General features: G+C 37.2%; 1 protein-coding gene and 1 pseudogene across 1 annotated transcript; both read right to left on the minus strand.

Moving 5' to 3' along the window:
* Window positions 1-1,133: 1,133 nt before the first annotated feature.
* On the minus strand, window positions 1,134-18,273 carry LOC137023119 (UDP-glucuronosyltransferase 2B13-like). Its single transcript, XM_067389793.1, has 3 exons — window positions 18,162-18,273; window positions 9,323-9,389; window positions 1,134-3,185 (listed from the first exon to the last, which is right to left on the minus strand). The coding sequence occupies exon 3, from the start codon at window positions 3,178-3,180 to the stop codon at window positions 1,588-1,590; it is 1,593 nt and encodes a 530-aa protein (XP_067245894.1). The 5' UTR covers window positions 3,181-3,185; window positions 9,323-9,389; window positions 18,162-18,273; the 3' UTR covers window positions 1,134-1,587.
* On the minus strand, window positions 11,116-18,206 carry LOC137023118 (UDP-glucuronosyltransferase 2A2-like; annotated as a pseudogene).
* Window positions 18,274-18,757: the final 484 nt, after the last annotated feature.

The raw sequence follows: 18,757 nt of genomic DNA on the forward strand, positions 1-18,757 counted from the left end.
TAGGCTTTCTATCAAAGGAACCCGTGCACCGCTAACTTCCAGGTTGGCCTACAAAAACGCGTCATCCCTGGGGCACTCTATAGGGATGCATCTGTCTTTCGGATTGCACTGCTGTCTGTACGGGGTATTCTTCTTCTTTTTGCTGTTGTTTAATGGCGATAAACTCTTTAGGAACACTATCGCCATCTACTGTACTGGTCAATGAACCATATTTCTCACAAGGGTGATGTTAAAGTCACCATGAAATCAAAACAATTTTTTTTAATGGGATATTTCAGTAACCTATTTATTATAAATTATTTATCCATAAAAAAAACTATATTTAATTGATAATTTATGCAATTTATATTAATTTAATGAAAACTGTGAAGTGTTTGATAACTATTCAATTTCTGTATATTTCTTACAGAGATTGTTTTAAAAAATTTGGTAGGACAGGAGGGAGAGGGGGTTACTGATACAACAATTGCAGAAAAAATAACATTACAATGTCAAGAAATAAATCTTAATAGTACATATATTTTAATTTATGGACACAGAAGTCATATTTAATGTGATAGTTTCATGCTTACATCTACTATTATATATTACATTGTTAGTCCTGAGATTCCTCACATCAGTGAATAAATATAGATTTGCACAGAATGCTTGTGTTTGTGAATGGTCTGGTGATAGAACTTTTGTTAAGTGTGTCAGAGAGGTTCATATCGTTTTTTTTCCCCCTCATTAAAACCAAATATGTTCATTGATTATTGAATATCAAGAGCAGGGACATGTTTGTGTGCATTTTGTTTTGTGATTTCACCTGAATGAATAGAGAGTCTGTGCAACAGCTTTAAACGATAGATTGAAGTGCTTGTTTGTGTAAAGACTGTGCAGTGTGCGTCAGTGCCAAGAGAACACTGTTGCCTTCTGCCACTGATCACAGCGGCAACGGGCACTCAGCATGATTTAAAAAACAACATATTCTAGCACCAGATCGCCACTTATTTAACATAAATGAATTAATTTCTAATCAAATGGAGATGCTTTTTTTGTATTAGGTATGTGCCACGTGATCTTTCAAAAAGTGGTGTGGACAATACTGACCCTGGCAAAAGACGGTATAGGGACATGTCCCACCTGTCCCACCCCAAAATTACACCTATGCTTACCTGTTAGATCAAATATTTAACATACACTGCATTTACATTGTTACTACATTAATTTGGAGATTGAATGTGAAATTGTTGGAATACAGAAATACATTAGCAATTTAAATGTTAGTTGTGATTAATCACAATTAATTACAGACATTTTAAAATGTTTTTTATCGATTGTCAGCACTACTATGTTTATTTATTTATTTATTTTTTATTATTTTTTTTTCCCATGCCTGCTTTAAATTCCTGCTTACTAAAGGAGAGACTCTGGGCTTGTCTTTTAAATATCCTGACGTTTTCTGGCCAGACGTAAAGTCATCATCACTTACTGTAGTTTTTTTTTCTCTTTTCCTCTAAAGTTCAATGTACTATTCATTACACAAGTAGTAAGTCATGGGACAGACACATAAGAAGAAACCATGTCTATACTTCATATGCAAATGTGTCACTCAGTTTTCCTTTTTCTGCAGCAGCACTTGACACACAAATATCTAAGTATAAAAAATATGGAGAGAGTGAATATCAGAACAACTGCAAACAAAGTAACTGCAACATCTACTGAGTAATATGAGTACCAAGGCAGTTTGTAGGACTCTGTACGGAGGTGAGCAGCACCTTTGTGTCTCATTACAAACTCAATCCAGAAGAGGGCGCTGTCCAAAGGTTTAATTGGTTTGTCTTTGTGCAGATGAGAAAGTCTCTGCATACTCAGTCTATAAGATGGTTCATTGATCACTTCCTGTAGGGCTGCATACAGTGTGTTTTTATCTAAAGTTGCGATGGAGAGTATCTTGGCTCCTCCCCTTTCTTGTAATCGAAGAAGATTGTCGTACTGGTCAAAAAAGAATGGAATTCCAACCACTGGGATACCATGGTACAAAGCTTCTTGAACCCCATTGGTTCCGCCATGTGCAATAAAAGCTTTAGTCTTTGGATGCCCTAGAAGATCATTCTGTGGCATCCAGTCAACCAGTAATGTGTTGTTACCCAAAGATGGTCTCTTTCCAGTGTATCTCCAAATCACCTTTTGAGGGAGCTGAGCAAAAGCAGCAGCTATTTCTGCTGTTAGATCATCTGGTAGATCACTGATAAACGTCCCTAAAGACATGATAATGACTCCATGCTCTCCAGAACTTTGCATGAAGTCCTCCAGATCTTGTGGAAGGGCCTTCACTGGTTTACACTGGAAGCCACCAATGTAGATGATATTTGGCATAGTTGGACGTGGAAATTCAAAAACAAAATCAACCCTCATGAGCCATATATCAGCCCCCTGGAGAAGTTCGTAAAAACGTACAGGCGGATGGAAATATTTGTCACATAGTGCTTGGTACTGTGGCAAATTAAAAAAGCTGTACTGAAAGTTCATTAGGAAATAGTAGAAAACATTTTTTACTCGTTGAAAGAAGTTCATTTTGTGACTGTTTCCAGATCCTGTTATAGGGATGTAAGACAACGGTGAGGGAGCGATGTCAAAGTGTCCCTCTCCAGTAGTGGTCCATCTCACATTATATACCATGGGTAACTTGAATTTATGAGCCAAGAAAATGCCTGCACCCCATACTGGATCAGTAAGCATCAGGTCGTACTGTTTATCATGCAGTGCCTTCATAATTTCCTCACTTTCAAACATGTTTTTTATAAGCTGACATACCATTTTATGAATTTTATACATGCTACTAGTTATATCGAAATACAGCTGTACAGCGCTCAGCCAGTGGCTCTTTCCTCTTTCATGGTCGATTAGTTTGGAAAGCATATCTTCTACAAATTCTTCATCCATTCCTGTGGTGTTAGGTATGGTTATAGAGTTGTAATAAGTTGAATTCTCTTTTACGAACCAGCTATTATAGGTTCGTATTACATCAATGCTGTGCCCTTGACCATGTAAAGCCTTGATGAGGATGTCCATGTTCACCCAGTGACTTCCCTCCAAAGGCACTACCACGATTTTGCCACCATCACAGAGAGAACCAAAAAGGATTGTGACTGTTATCCAGAGAGAGACAGAAACCATGTTCTGAGAAAATGGTGTCATCTTGCCTGTAAATGATAAAATAATTGGATTACATAAATTTGGATAATATTATTTGTGTAGTTACTTTGGTTGGTCACCTCATTATCTGAAAACCAGGCAAAATAATTCAGATGATTTATTATCTTACACAAACTGAATGCTTTTGAAAATGTGTGAAAACAGCAGTAGTTTATGCTTAACGTCAAAACTTAATTTCCTTTTTGAAGAGCGTGAACTAACATTTTTATTTCCATTCATTTGCTTGTTATCTCAAGAATAACGGGGCTGACTGAAGAATATTCAAGAAGTCTTAGTGGAACCAAATATCTCAGGACATGGCTCTTGGTTCATCAGTTTAAAGCTCATAGTTCATTTTTTCAGACCATACCAAATGCAAATGCTAAAATAAATAAATAAATAAATAAATAAATAAATAAATTGGAGTGCTAAGAGAATTGTGGGTGCACAGAAGCTGAACAGTAAGCAAAGGAACGCTACTATATGAACACGGAGAGTTATCGCAACAGGCTACCACAAGTAACACTTCCAGAAGTGTTTTTATACATTATTTATGGTGTGAGCACTTACACATTCAAGCTCAGAAATTATGAATCTGTAATATACAGTATCTGTTATAAATAATAAATATATACAAATTATAAAGCCACATTTTGGTTAAGTTGTTTATTTTCATCGAGTTTTACTTTCACATAGTGAACCATAACATATAACATATAATACATTTAAAGACACATCTGACAATAAAAACAACAATGACAGCTCAGTACAGTGAACATATACTGTAGAAATTCCAGATTTAGAACAACATGCAATATAAGCAGCGTTATCTTATAAGTTAAAGTGCGATAGTAAGTGTGCAAATGTTGCAGTGGGGTAGACCATGGTGTGCAGTGCCAAAATAGAGTATTAAAATAGAGTATTACAAAGTATGTTTGTGGGGGGAAGGTTAACATGGCATCCAGAGAGTCTATCTTCTGGGCACAGAAAGAGAGAGAGAGATAGGGATGAGAACAGTAGTCAACCACAGCTGTTGAGTAACATGATTGCCTGGGAAAGAAACTGTTTTTTAGCCTTGTGGTCCATGCTCAAACATTTTTGAGTCTTCTTCCTGATGGAAGTGGGCAGAAAAGTCCAGCAGTGGGGTGAGTGCTGTCCTTCATAATGAATCATAATGAATCTGGTCTAATTTTGTTATTAAGGCACCGCACCTCCATGGATGGGAGTCTGGATGTTCTGGACAGACTTTACCACCCTTTGTTGGGCCCCCTTGTCAGCAGCAGAACAACTGCCAAACCAGACTGTGATGTTGGTGGTCAAGATGCTCTCCACTACACATCTGTAAAAGTTCACCATGATGATGTTACTCATGCCTGCTTTTTTAAGACTTCTCAGGAAGTGTAGTCGTTGTTGGGCCTTCTTCATCATCTGTTATATGAATACACAGAAACTTGATACTGCCAATCATTTCCACTGTTGCACCATTAATGTGCAGTGGGGGGTGAGTCACAGGAGATTTCCTGAAATCAATTTCGTCTTGCTGACTTTAAAGGGATAGTTCACCCAAAAATGAAAATTATCCCATGATTTACTCACCCTCAAGCCATCGTGTATATGACTATCTTGACTATATTGTTTTTGCACCACCGTTCAAGGACTGTCACCTCCTCTCTGTATGCAGTCTTGTTGTTATGCGAGATGAGGCCCACCACTGTTGTATCTTCCACAAAGTTGATGATATGATTGTCCTGATGCTGTGCAACACAGTCATGGGTAAGCGGTGTGAACAGTAATGGGCTGAGAACGCACCCTTTAGGGGCTCCGGTGTTCAGAATGAGAGACTGAGATGTGTTCTCGTGAATCCTTACTACCTGGGTTCAGTTAATCAGGAAATCCAGGACTCAGTTACAAAGTGTGGTGTTAAGTTCAAGTGCATGAAGTTTTCTGATGAGTGTCTGTGGGAGAATAGTATTAAATGCAGAACTGAAATCAACAAAGAAACATTCTAAGTGTTCTTGTGTTCCAGATGTGAAAGAGTCAAGTGGATGACATGCAATATGGCATCTGCAGTAAAGTGATTCTGTCTACAAACAAACTGTAAAGGGTCCAGTGTAGGCGAAATGATGGTCTTGATGTGAGTCATTACTAGCCGTTCGAAGCACTTCATGATGATTGAGTGCCACAGGACGATAGTCGTTATAGCAGGTTATTGGTGTCTTTTTTGGTACAGGAATTATGATGGAAGTTTTGAGGCATCCTGGAACCACAGACTGTGCTAGCAAGATATTAAAGATGTCTGTATAAGGACATCTGTCAACTGGCTCGAGCATTTTTTCAGCACCCGTCTAGGAATGCCATCTGGCCCAGTGGCCTTCCGTAGATTCACTTTCTGTAGGGTCCATTTTACCTCCTTTGTTGTTAGTGACAACACCTGGCCATCCGCGGATGGGATTATTTTTGTGGATGCAATGCTGTTGTTTTCCTCAAAATGGGCAAAGAAGCTGTTCAGTGCATGCAGTAGAAAGGGATCACTGACAGAATCATTGTTGTAGTTTTTGCTCCTATAGTCAGTAAGACCTTTCAGCCCCTTCCACATTCGATGGGAGACATTATCTTCAGATGTTCTTGGATCCACTGGGAATATGTCGCCTCTGCAATGGACCATAGTTTCTGGTTTAGAGGTACTGTTATTTTCCTGAGGGGAGGAACGTCATATACACATTTATAGCATGTAACAGATGAGGCATATTCTTCAATATCCATTTCACCATCCAATGTACTCTTTGAACACTAACAAGTTTGTGCAATCAAAACAGTCCTCCAAAGCTGACGTTGCTCCATCTGACCATCCTCTGATGACTCTGGAAACAGATTTCTCACGTTTCCGAAGTGGTTGGTAAGAAGGCACTAGCATGAATGCAGAATGAGAACCACCCAAATGGGGGTAGTAGAAGGCTCTGTCAGCACCCTGTGCATTTGTGTAGACTTGGTTTAAAATTTTGTCTCCCTTGTAGGAACAGTGACATGCTGATAAAATTTTCTTAAGGTTGGTGTGGTTAAAGTCATTGTTCTTACTATTGAAGAAAAAGTTTTATAAAATGGATTGTCATTGCCAATAAAAAAATATTCTAAACAATTAAAATTTGTATTGTCGGGTTACGTTTGAAACATTTGATGAAACTGAAATTTAAAATGAAAATGCAATTTAATCATTTTTTGGCAAAGATAAAGGACAAAATATGTTCGCAGTTACATATTAACAAGGTCATAGCCAGGTTTATTTATTAAAAACAAGAGTAACACAAAAAATCTAGCTTGTATTGTTGTGTTACTTTTGACCTACCTGTGTGTTACTTTTGACCCAAGTGATGGGGTCAGATGTTACAATGTGCAACTTATGTTTAAAGTTAAACTGAAGTCGTTGTACTTTTGTACGAAATACCACCTGATACTGATAGACCATGCTTGTGAGTTATTGACCACAGCAAAAATATATCTCAGTCTAAAACATTATCTTTTAAAATTACGTTTTTTCTGAAAAAATAGTTCTTTCGCCTCCCTTCCTTTTGATTATCTAACAGATTCAACCTGCTTCAACGTGGTTCTTTGCTGGGATTCCATTTACCACAGCCCAGTTCTATTATGCCCAGTTCTATTAGTTATCTCTATTCCCCTAGACACATCAAGTCACTCAAAAAAATGATTTTTGATGCTGTTCACTTTATTTAAACAATTTATTTTGATTCAACACCATTGAATAAGTTTTCTAGTTTAAATGTGATTGATTTATGTTAAATTGACTTGAACCGATTACTGTTTGACTTAACTTGATGTAACATGTTTCAATCAAGTAAACCCAACCAGGACTCAATCAAACATGATTTTCACTTTCCATCATGCTTTGCAAAGGGGCTGAACTAGGAGTGTAAATGTTGAAATAAAGTGTTATTTTAAAGGTGCCCTAGAATCAAAAATTGAATATTGGCATAGTTAAATAACAAGAGTTCAGTACATGGAAAAGACATACATTGAGCTTCAAACCCCATTGCTTCCTCCTTCTTATGTAAATCGCATTTGTTTAAAAGACTTCCGGAAAACACGTGGATCTCAACATAACACCGACTGTTACGTAACAGTTGGGATCATTAATATGTACGCCCCCAATATTTGCATATATGCCAGCCCATGTTCGAGGCATTAGACAAGGAATTTGGAAAGCCAGTATTCACGTCTGGATCTGTGCACAGACAAGGTAAGCCAGCAAGAACAACAGCGAAAAATGGCAGATGGAGCAATAATAACTGACATGATCCATGATAGCATGATATTTTTTGTGATATTTGTAAATTGTCTTTCTAAATGTTTCATTAGCATGTTGCTAATGTACTGTTAAATGTGGTTAAAGTTACCATCGTTTATTACTGTATTCACGGAGACAAGAGAGCCGTCGCTATTTTCATTTTTAAACAGGTGCAGTCTGTATAATGCATAAACACAACTTCATTCTTTATAAATCTCTCCAACAGTGTAGCATTAGCCGTTAGCCACAGAGCATATAGCCTCAAACTCATTCAGAATCAAACGTAAACATCAAAATAAATACTTTACTCACATAATTTCGAAGCATGCATGCAGCATGCATGACGAACATCTTGTAAAGATCCATTTGAGGGTTACATTAGCTGTGTGAGCTTTGTAAATGCACTGTATTATAGTTGAAAGATCGTGTGTCAGGGAGCACGCGATTTAAAGGGGCGGCGCTGCCAAAATCAGTGTATATGATGCCCCAAAATAGGCAGTTAAAAAAATTAATAAAAAATAAAATCTATGGGGTATTTTGAGCCGAAACTTCACAGACACATTCAGGAGACACCTTAGACTTATATTACGTCTTGTGAAAAAGCATTCTTGGGCACCTTTAAGCAGTTTTTAGGAAGATGAGAAAATGGAAAGACTTTTTAATGTTTACTGTTCTATTATGTTGGTATTTAAAAGTTTCTGTTAATTAATAGTTTTAGGGTTACCATTGTGGTGAATTGTTTCCTTGTGCTTGGGTTGAGGACCTGCTAACAAACTTTCAAATTACTTTAATAAGAAAGTAATCACTGTGGTAGTGTTCTGGGTTGCATTTCCCAAAAGCATTGTAAGCCTCTGTTGATTGTAAAACTATTGCCACCAATGGACTTTTGATCAATTTAGGTTTTACAATGTTTTTGGTTAAGGCAATTTAGGATGAATCCAGTATCATATCTAGATTTCTAACACAGAACATCACAAAAGTTATGTAAATCACAAAATTAAACAAGAAGAATTAATTGTAAAAATCAATGTATATGAAAACAATTTATTTTTTATTTATTGCTTTTTATTTATTTTATTTTAAATGAACACAGTTGATTCTAGTTCATTTATCATGGTTGATTCTATTGGATTTTACTTGTCGCAATCATGTGGAACCACTGTCCATGATTTAATTGAGTAAGTTGGACATAACTATTTTACATAGATTTTTCCTTAGTCAGTTGTTTTGTCACAACTCAAGGATTTTGCATAGAGTAAAAATAAACATTTAAAGTTAATAAAAACTAAGTTGGTTGTGTTGACCCAACGTAAGTACAATAAACTGGAATAACAGAATTGCATAATGCTGAAATAAAGCAACTTAATCATGTGGAAATCCTTTCCATGTTTTTTTTTTTAATGTTGTTCAAAGAGTTTTTTTTTTTTTTTTTTTTTTGAGTGTACTTCTATTAAGCTGTCAGCTGTCACTGAGTCTGTTCTTGGCACTTCAGCTAATAAATGGGACATTAAATGACTACAGCAAACAATCTGGATTGCTGAGAGGATTATTGGTGCTATAATATTTAATGCTCATGCGGCATGATGAGTTGATAGGTATGAACAAGCAAACTGACTCCTTTAAATGTCCATTTTTGCAAAAACTTGTATGACAACTGAAAGCATTTATGATGTGTTTTCTTGTGTATTGTGTTGTCTCACAATATAGAATGAAATACAAAGAACAATCCTGGCCAGTATCTACAGTAACATCATGCTGCAGCTACTAAACTGTATTTGAAAAATGCACATTTAATATAAAATGGATACCTTTTTGTTAAAAACCCATAAACTGTATATTACTTACAGTTATCTTGGCTGTCATATGCCTCTTCTTTGTTCAGTGCCGATATCTTTACCTTGGCAGATTACTCCTGAAAATGAGCAAACAACTCCTTTAGCATTACACTATATCGAACGTTATCATTTGAAATGCAGTGAGCAGCCCAAAGCAAGTCCAAAGTTCAACGTTTATTTGTAACATGATCCATGGGCTCAGTGCTTATTTAGGGCCTGATTTACTAACAGCTTGCACCAGCTCAAACCCTCTTTTGGTATTAAAAAGAAATCTACTGCCAGGATTTACTAAAGACACAAAGTGAAAAATTAGTGCTCAAAAGGTGTGGACACAGTTATTTTTGCAGCTGACCTTATTGTATATGCATTTGTAGGGGTTTCCCTTTCAGACGCAAAATTTATGGGAGTATTTCAATTAATCATACAAGCTGATTTACTTTTTTTAGGTTTGCGCTAGTCAATTTAGCCATTATTTACTGCCCAAAAAATCATGTCTTGAACCAGACACTAAATCCTTGTTTTCACCTAAATTACCCGTAACAGTTTGTCACAGGAACTTTTTTCCCCTAGACCTGTTGCTGTCTGCATTTCTATCACATTCTAAAGTACCGTGAAGAAGAGTCCTGTGATGCAGGACTGCACATGACTTTCAAGTTCCAAGTGGGTTTCGTCCTTCACATGTAAGCTTAATAATGCCTGAACCTTGTCGTCGATCCATGGGTCCTATTTTTTAAACTCCATTGTTGAATCGAATAGCAAACAACTCTTACTGCAGACTTTTAAAAATGGTGGTTGAAATAAAATGCTGCTTGGAGTCAACTAATCAAAATGCTGCGTGAACTCAACTAATCAGCATTTTCAGCGCCCAGGTCCCACCTCCGAAAATTCCTGAACTTTTAAAAAGTACTACCTCGCGAACAGGGAACATTTTTACTCTGAACTTCATTTAGCTGTGATCGAAACACACCGGGGACCACCCCAAACCCCCTAGTTCCTGGGGAAAGTTCCTGTGTCGGAAACGCAGTCTAATTTGCACTGCTCATGTTAGATTGCCTTGGTGATTTTGGAAATGATTCGGCTGCAGTCTGTGTTTTTCGTCAGTAGATCACGCGCAAAACTTTCCACTCGCATCTGCACTTTTTTGGAATTTCACCCTCATGCTAATTTGTCCTGTTTAGTAAATCTGACCCTTAACTACCTGCTATCAGTATCAGGATGTTAAACTTGAAAATGAGAGCAATGAGAGAATGACGGATCACATGAGGGAATTAATGAGAGTTCCTGAGGGAAAGCATGAATTCAAATGAATTCAGTATGATAAATTTTGTAAATTGAATTTCACATGCACAGGTTAAAGTCTCAGTAATAAGTTAATTAGATTATACACATCTTCGTATACCCATTTTCTACAACAGCCTATTGTTTTTTTCCCCATAATACTACAAAAAGACAATGGTTGTGTAATGGTTGTGACTGATGTTTAAAATATTCAGTGAATGAAGTTTGTGAAGCCTTAAAAAAATCTGCTTTTCTGTATAATTGAGATCAGACCTTCATTTAAAGTTCTATAAAATAAGATATAGAGAACACAATAAAAAAAAAAAAAAAAGGGTTTTAGTATTGATTGTATTATTTGGTTTCCATCACAACATTTAAATTAGATTTTACACTCATATAGGTCAATTTGAGAAAGGTTAAAGAAATGTATCTCTTTTTGAAGCATGTGGTAAAAAAAGACAAATTTCACTGTACTGAAAGAAGAATCAAACCATTATTCAAGGCAGTGGAATGGGGGTATCACAACATATTTTTATTTTATTTTAAAGCATGTATAGGGAGTAAAAAAAATAAATAAATAAATATAGACAGTAGAATAATTCCGTATTTATTATTCCATTAAAGGTAATGTGATGAATGCAGTTTAACTGATGTTTCAATGAAAATCATGCATTTCAGTATATATTTTTATATTTTCTGTATATATTTTTAATATTTCCTTTTCATCGCTCATTAAAAAGAGTCAAAATAGTCAAATTATTTTATATCAGTTGTAAGTGATCTACTTCAAATGCAAATGTGTCACTCAGTTTTCCTTTTTCTGCAGCAGCACTTGACACACAGATATCTAACTGTTAAAAATATAGATAGAGTGAAAATCAAAACAACTGCAAACAAAGTAACTGCAACATCTACTGAGTAATAGGAGTACCAAGGCAGTTTGTAGGACTCTGTACGGAGGTGAGCAGCACCTTTGTGTCTCATTACAAACTCAATCCAGAAGAGGGCACTGTCAAAAGGTTTAACTGGTTTGTCTCTGTGCAGATGAGAAAGTCTCTGCATACTCAGTCTGTAAGATGGTTCATTAATCACTTCCTGTAGGGCTGCATACAGTGTGTTTTTATCTAAAGTTGCGATGGTAACTATCTTGGCTCCTCCCCTTTCTTGTAATCGAATGAGATTGTCGTACTGGTCAAAAAGGAATGGAATTCCAACCAATGGGATACCATGGTACAAAGCTTCTTGAACCCCATTGGTTCCACCATGTGCAATAAAAGCTTTAGTCTTTAGATGCTTTAGTCTTTAGATGCCCTAGAAGATCATTCTGTGGCATCCAGTCAACCAGTAATGTGTTGTTACCCAAAGTAGATGGTCTCTTTCCAGTGTATCTCCAAATCACCTTTTGAGGGAGCTGAGCAAAAGCAGCAGCTATTTCTGCTGTAAAATCATCTGGTAGATCACCGATAAATGCCCCTAAAGACATGATAATGACTCCATGCTCTCCAGAACTTTGCATGAAGTCCTCCAGATCTTGTGGAAGGGCCTTCGCTGGTTTGCATTGGAAGCCACCAATGTAGATGATATTTGGCATTGTTGGACGTGGAAATTCAAAAACAAAATCAACCCTCATGAGCCATATATCAGCCCCTTGGAGAAGTTCGTAAAAATGTACAGGCGGATGGAAATATTTGTCACACAGTGCTTGGTACTGTGGCAAATTAAAATAGCTGTACTGAAAGTTCATTAGGAAATAGTAGAAAACATTTTTGACTCGTTGAAAGAAGTTCATTTTGTGACTGTTTCCAGATCCTGTTATAGGGGTGTAAGACAACGGTGAGGGAGCGATGTCAAAGTGTCCCTCTCCAGTAGTGGTCCATCTCACATTATATACCATGGGTAACTTGAGTTCATGAGCCAAAAAAATGCCCGCACCCCATACTGGATCAGTAAGCATCAGGTCGTACTGTTTATCATGCAGTGCCTTCATAATTTCCTCACTTTCAAACATGTTTGTTATAAGCTGACATACCATTTTATGCAGTTTATACATGTTACTAATCATATCGAAATACAGCCATACAGCATTCAGCCAGTACCTCTTTCCTCTTTCATGGTGGAATAGTTTAGAGAGCATATCATCCACAAATTCTTCATCCATTCCTGTGGTGTTAGGTATGGTTATAGAGTTGTAATAAGTTGAATTCTCCTTTACGAACCAGCTATTATAGGTGCGTATTACATCAATGCTGTGCCCTTGACCATGCAAAGCCTTGATGAGCATGTCCATGTTCATCCAGTGACTTCCCTCCACAGGCACCACCAAGATTTTGCCACCATCACAGAGAGAACCAAAAAGGATTGTGACTGTTATCCAGAGAGAGACAGAAACCATGTTCTGAGAAAATGGTGTCATCTTGCCTGTAAATGATAAAATAATTGGATTACAAAAACTTGGATAATATTATTTGTTAGGTTAATATTGCTGTCAGCACTGCAGTACTAACATTACAAAATAAAGAAATTAAGTAGATGTAGACTAGTAGCCCAATGTATTTGTGTTACCTGGTTATCTGAATGCCATGTCAGGCAAACCAGGCAAAATAATTCAGATAGTTTATTATCTTATACAAACTAAATTCATTAAAAAAAAAAAAGGAATAGTTTATGATTAACGTCAAAAGTTTATTACCTCTTTGAAGAGCGTGTACTAACATATTTAGCGCCATTCATTTACTTCATTCGTCATCTCAAGAACAGCAGGGCTAACTGATGAATATTCATGAAGCCTTGTGTAGTGGAACCAAATATCTCAGGATAACTCGATCCACTCTTTAGGAGCACTGCCACAATCTACTGTACTGAACTGTATTTCTCGCATGGTGATGTTAAAGTCACCATGAAATCAAAATGAACAATTCTTATTTTTTATGGGATATTGCAATAGACTATTATTATAAATAATTTAGCTGTGTGCATGATTTTTTTTTTTTAAATTCATGTGCCCTCATAATATTTAATTAAAATAGCTTCCCCTCGCTCTTCCAGAGACATCTCTTCTCTGATGACATGTTTTTGGCGTGAGAACAGGACAATCTGTCACCTGTAACCTAAGATCATGTGCTTTGTGTTTCAAAGTGTTGCACTGTTATCATTCACTGTTATACTTTTGTAAAGCGGCTCAGTTAACAAACTCCATCTCTGCATATGCTGCAAATTTGGACTGCTTAACGTTCACCTGGAAATGCAAAGTGTACAATTTCACCAGATTTGTAAGGTAAATGATTTATAAAGGAGGACAAACCAATATGTTTCTAAATATTCAATTTGTTGTCTTCCAGGATTTCAAAATAAAAGTTTAAACCCTCGCGCTGAGTTTCTATGTTTTGATGTCCACATGTTCTATCGTAAAGAATATTAAAGATTAAGTGGACATTTGGATTAAATTTTGTTTGGCCAAATTTAAACAAGGATTTGATCATGCTGTAAAGTGTAACAACAACAATCGAATCTAAATTCGTATTCGGAAAGGCATGAAAAAATAAATAAATAAATAAATAAAAATGTAGTCTATGGAGCCCCGAAAGGGACATAGTCGTTTGCTAGCAGGAGCCTGTTACTTTGTAGTGCAACAAATTTTACTTACCATGTAAAGAGAGTAAGGACAGATGGCTGATAGTGGCCAATAGTGAATGGTTTGCAGTTCCTGAGCGTCACTGAAAAATATGTAATCTTGTGAAATGTGTAATAAAGACTGACGCTCCCTAGTATACACACAGAATATGTATTTGCGAATCTCGGAAGTGAAAGTTATACATACATATATATATATATATATATATATATAATTTCCTCCAACAGAAGGTCAGATAATACATCATTTCAAATTTCAAAGTAGTTTCTTAAGATTGATAATTAATCTATGTCATGTTTATGACAGGTTATGTTGTCTTAGTAATGTCAAGTTGTCATGACAAAGACACTGACAGGTTATGATGTATTGGTTTATGTCAAGTTGTCATGACACAGACATTTCAAACAATGCCATATTTTCTTTAAAACTAACATAACTGAGCGAATGACACTTAATGACAGTTGTCATAAACATGCATAAAAACTTATAAAAAACTTATGCACACCCCTTCAAGTAAAGTGTTACTGAACTTTCACTTATGGTATAAAGATTCCTCTTGGGGGAGCTCTAGAGTTGAAACTGGACCCACTGAGGACCCAGAGGACCCACAGGACTTTGGTAGAAGCTTTCATGCTTCTAAGTAATCTACTTAGTAATCTACTAAGTAATCTCCCTAGACTAACCTCGGGTGCTTTGCATGTTCTGAGTTCGGTGCCTTGAAGCGACTGTCCGGCAGGAGAAAACCGAACACAATTTTCTACAGGCCTCATCTGAGGGAGCGAACTTGACAGGGCTCGAGAGGCAACCACTCATTTGCTGCTGTCTAAACTAGTAGCTCAGGTTTGATGGATGGGGCTGCCCCCTGGCAGCAGCCCCTTGGGACCGAGCGTGGAGAGGGATGAACCTGTTAAACGCATCAAGGTCCCTTAATGTGTTCAGACATGCACCTGCTTGACCTGCCACAATATATGCTCTACCCCCCACATTAGGTGTAGTTCGGCAGGGTTTGGTGGGCAGTGTCGGGGCATTAAAGGATGAGAAAATGTTTTCCACAATCTTGATACCTCGGTATGGAGATCGGTAAATAAAATGCAGGCCCTGATATAGTGTTACGGTGGTATCCCAGAGAAGACGAGGAAGGCAGGAGTAGGAACAATAACGTAGTTTAATAACATAAAGCAGTCAGGATACACGGAAACACTAGTAACATCAAACAATACCGGACACTGGACTGAAGACAGGGAGGAACTTAAGTACACACACTAACAAGAAACAGCTGGGGATAAAATCAGTGTCCATGGTGAATAATGAGTGGCGGGAGCAAAACACAAAGGAACACGTGACAGTCAAACAACCTGGACGAGACGGTGGACGTAACATATAGAAGCTGTGCTCTGCTTTGCAGGAAGCACTCATCTGAATTATTTATCTTGTGCACCTCCTGCTTTACAGCTAGCCATATGACATTTAATCTGGCTACAGCAAGAACACAACCCCCAGGATCTCCTATAATCGAGGGACGGAGGTGGTGAGTCCTCGACATCCCCTGCCTCGATGCTAAGGAAATCCGACTCCTCAGAGCTAGACTGTCCCAACATCGGCCTCTCACTTGGGGTGGAAGAAGCCATTGAGCGGGCTTCCAGATTCCTTGCTCGGGTGAAGCTGGTGGATGAGGGCCAAGAAAGGGCCGAAGCCATCTTCAACTCCTCTACCAGCTCCATTTGCGACCCCCACAAACTGAAAGAATGCACCACCTTGGCAGACGTGGGACCCAAACCGCGGGAACCATGAGGCTAGCTGATCTGATCGAAAATGGTCAGTTGGAGCAGAGCGTCCTGAACGCCAGCTGCTCACAATGCATGTGGAAAGCCCAATCGAGAACTGCCTGTGCATGCTCTTCTCCCAGCTCAGTCAGATGATTATTTCACTGTTTTAATTCTTTAGAATGAAATGCAGGCATAATCAACAGACAAGTGAAACAAGGTCTGAATGACAGGCAAATAATAAGAGTAAAGTAGTATAAGTATTTGGCGTGCAGTCCAAGGAGAGGGCTCCGAGCTCTGTATTTTGGTCCAAACCCAGAGTACTCTACCCGTATCTCTGGATAAGATAGTAACCAGGCGAGTGTGAGATGGAAGGTGGTGGAGGAATGCTGAAAACTCACATAGGTGAGTCGACTGCTTGAACTTGTTGCCAACTGTATGTTGCTGACTTCCCTTTGTAGCTTCCATGTTACGCCATCACACGTCATGAGGTGACACAGCACCAATCAGGACTGGACAAGTTGCACATTTGCTTCAGACACAGTCACGCTGAAGGAGTTTCCTAAAGTGTCGTCATACAATGCAGAAAAGGGAACCAAAGGATTACTTGCTTTTGATACTTTATTTGAACCAATTATAATTGCCTTGTTGTTATTATATATGCATTTTAAGTCATTTGAAAGTTTTTGAAGGATTGTTTTAAAGGTTTTAAAGGATTGTTCACTCGGGTCTGTTTTTATTACCACAAAAACATTATCCGATTTCTCGAATAATCGTCAAATTAACTGACAAATTTTTCGATTAGTGAAATAATTGTTAGTGTCAGCCCTAGATTAGTTAAAATAGTTTAAAATGCACCTGCACTGTTTTGCATTTTGTGACTTTCAGGCAAATAAAAGACGATTTCTTAAATCTAAGAAAGATTTCTTAAAAATAGTGTTAAAGTATCATGTGAGCTAAGTCGTTACACCCCTAATAAAACATAATTGTGGCCAGTATATGATGAGTGCCTAGTAACTTTGGAAAACCACTAGCCACAGTGGCTGTTGACCAAAAGAGTTAATGTCAAGCCCTGCATCCCTACATTTTTTCTTGTTTGAGAAGCCATTTCTGTTGGATATACATCACAATTGGGAAGAAAAACTATCACAACTTCTGTTTTATGCCGACTTCAATTGTTTTTTTTTTTTTGTTCTTTTTTCAAATCAACATGCACTAGATGAATATTCAGCCATTGTGCCACATCTTGTGCACGAGACCCTGCCTTCTTTTCTAGCACCAATGCTTTGGCTCTGCAGTTACTTTTTCATTATAGCCTAGTAACCAATGTACTATAGTAACAGTACAGTAGCATTTAGTCTTTTTAAAAACAAAAACACATTCTGTATTCACCTCCTTATGCCTTTCACTCAGCAGTAAAAAACAAAATAAATTTAAAAAAATTAAATTGGACAGCAATTGGAAACCAAACACTTCTCATCCAGGTGGATGAAGAAAAAGGCATAATGTTTAATGGTGATTTCCCACGAGCATGGGTGACATTTTGATACTGATGTGTGAATGGTATCTAACTGGTAAAAAGACGGAGCGTTGCTGCTTGTTTGAACAGCACATTTGTGTATTTACTAGAAAAATCAATCCAGTAGGCCCAATTTTATGGTAAATTACCTGGTTTAATGTGTGAAATGGGTTATTGAAATGGGTTATTTCTATCGCCAACAGAGGAAGTTCAACCTGTCATGCATGCTGACCCAGTTCTACCAAAGTCACTTTAAAGGATTAGTTCACTTCTGAATTCAAATTTCATGATAATTTACTCACCCCCATGTCAACAGACTTTCCTTGAAAGGGACTTTTTATGAATGCACCATCTATGTATCTAAAGCCTTTTGTTCTACTCAGCTGTCATCGAGTCTTTCTCAGCACTTCATCTAATAAATGGGACAATTGGTATTGGTAACAATCCTGTCCAGTATCAAACATCATGCTGGGGCTACTAAACTGTATTTGAAAAATGTTGAATGAATTCTTGAAACTGTCAAAAACAGATGATTCCTAAAATAATGGAAATTTCAAATTTATTTTTAATGAAAACCCCTTTTTTTTAAAAATAAAAGAAAAAAAGAAAAAAAAGAAAAAAGCCTGTTGTTTGAACCCATAAACTGTAGATTACTTACAGTTATATTGACTGTCATATGCCTCTTCTTTGTTCAGTGCTGATATCTTTATCATGGCAGATTACTCCTGAATATGAGCAAACAACTCCTTTAGCATTACACCATATCAAACATTATCATTTGAAATGCAATGATCAGCCCACAGCAAGTCCAAAGTGCGAAGTTTATTTGTAACATGAACTGTATGGCACAGATATATTTTTACTCGCATGTACATTTGCTAGTGATATCAATTCTACAGAGAAGAATTTCTACCACTTCTCCACACCACAACTATATGTTTTTGCACACTTGCTTATGAAACAAAATAATGATTAATTAAAGAGTGCTTTGGTCCAGAGCCCATTTTACTGCCTGCTATCAATATCTGAATGCTAAACTTGAAAGTGAGAGCAATAAATGAATGACAGATCACATGAGGGAATGGGAGATTTTTTTTTTTTTTTAAAGCATGCATAGACAGTAAAAATGTAGAAGAGTAATTCAGTTTATTCAATTCATCACATTGCCTTTAGATGTGATGAATGCAGTTTGAATGCTGTTTCAATGAAAAACTAGCCTGACGTGGTCATACTCAATTCTAGTTCGAATATGAG

This window comes from Chanodichthys erythropterus, chromosome 7 (genome assembly GCF_024489055.1).
Source record: "Chanodichthys erythropterus isolate Z2021 chromosome 7, ASM2448905v1, whole genome shotgun sequence".
NCBI classification, from domain to species: domain Eukaryota; kingdom Metazoa; phylum Chordata; class Actinopteri; order Cypriniformes; family Xenocyprididae; genus Chanodichthys; species Chanodichthys erythropterus.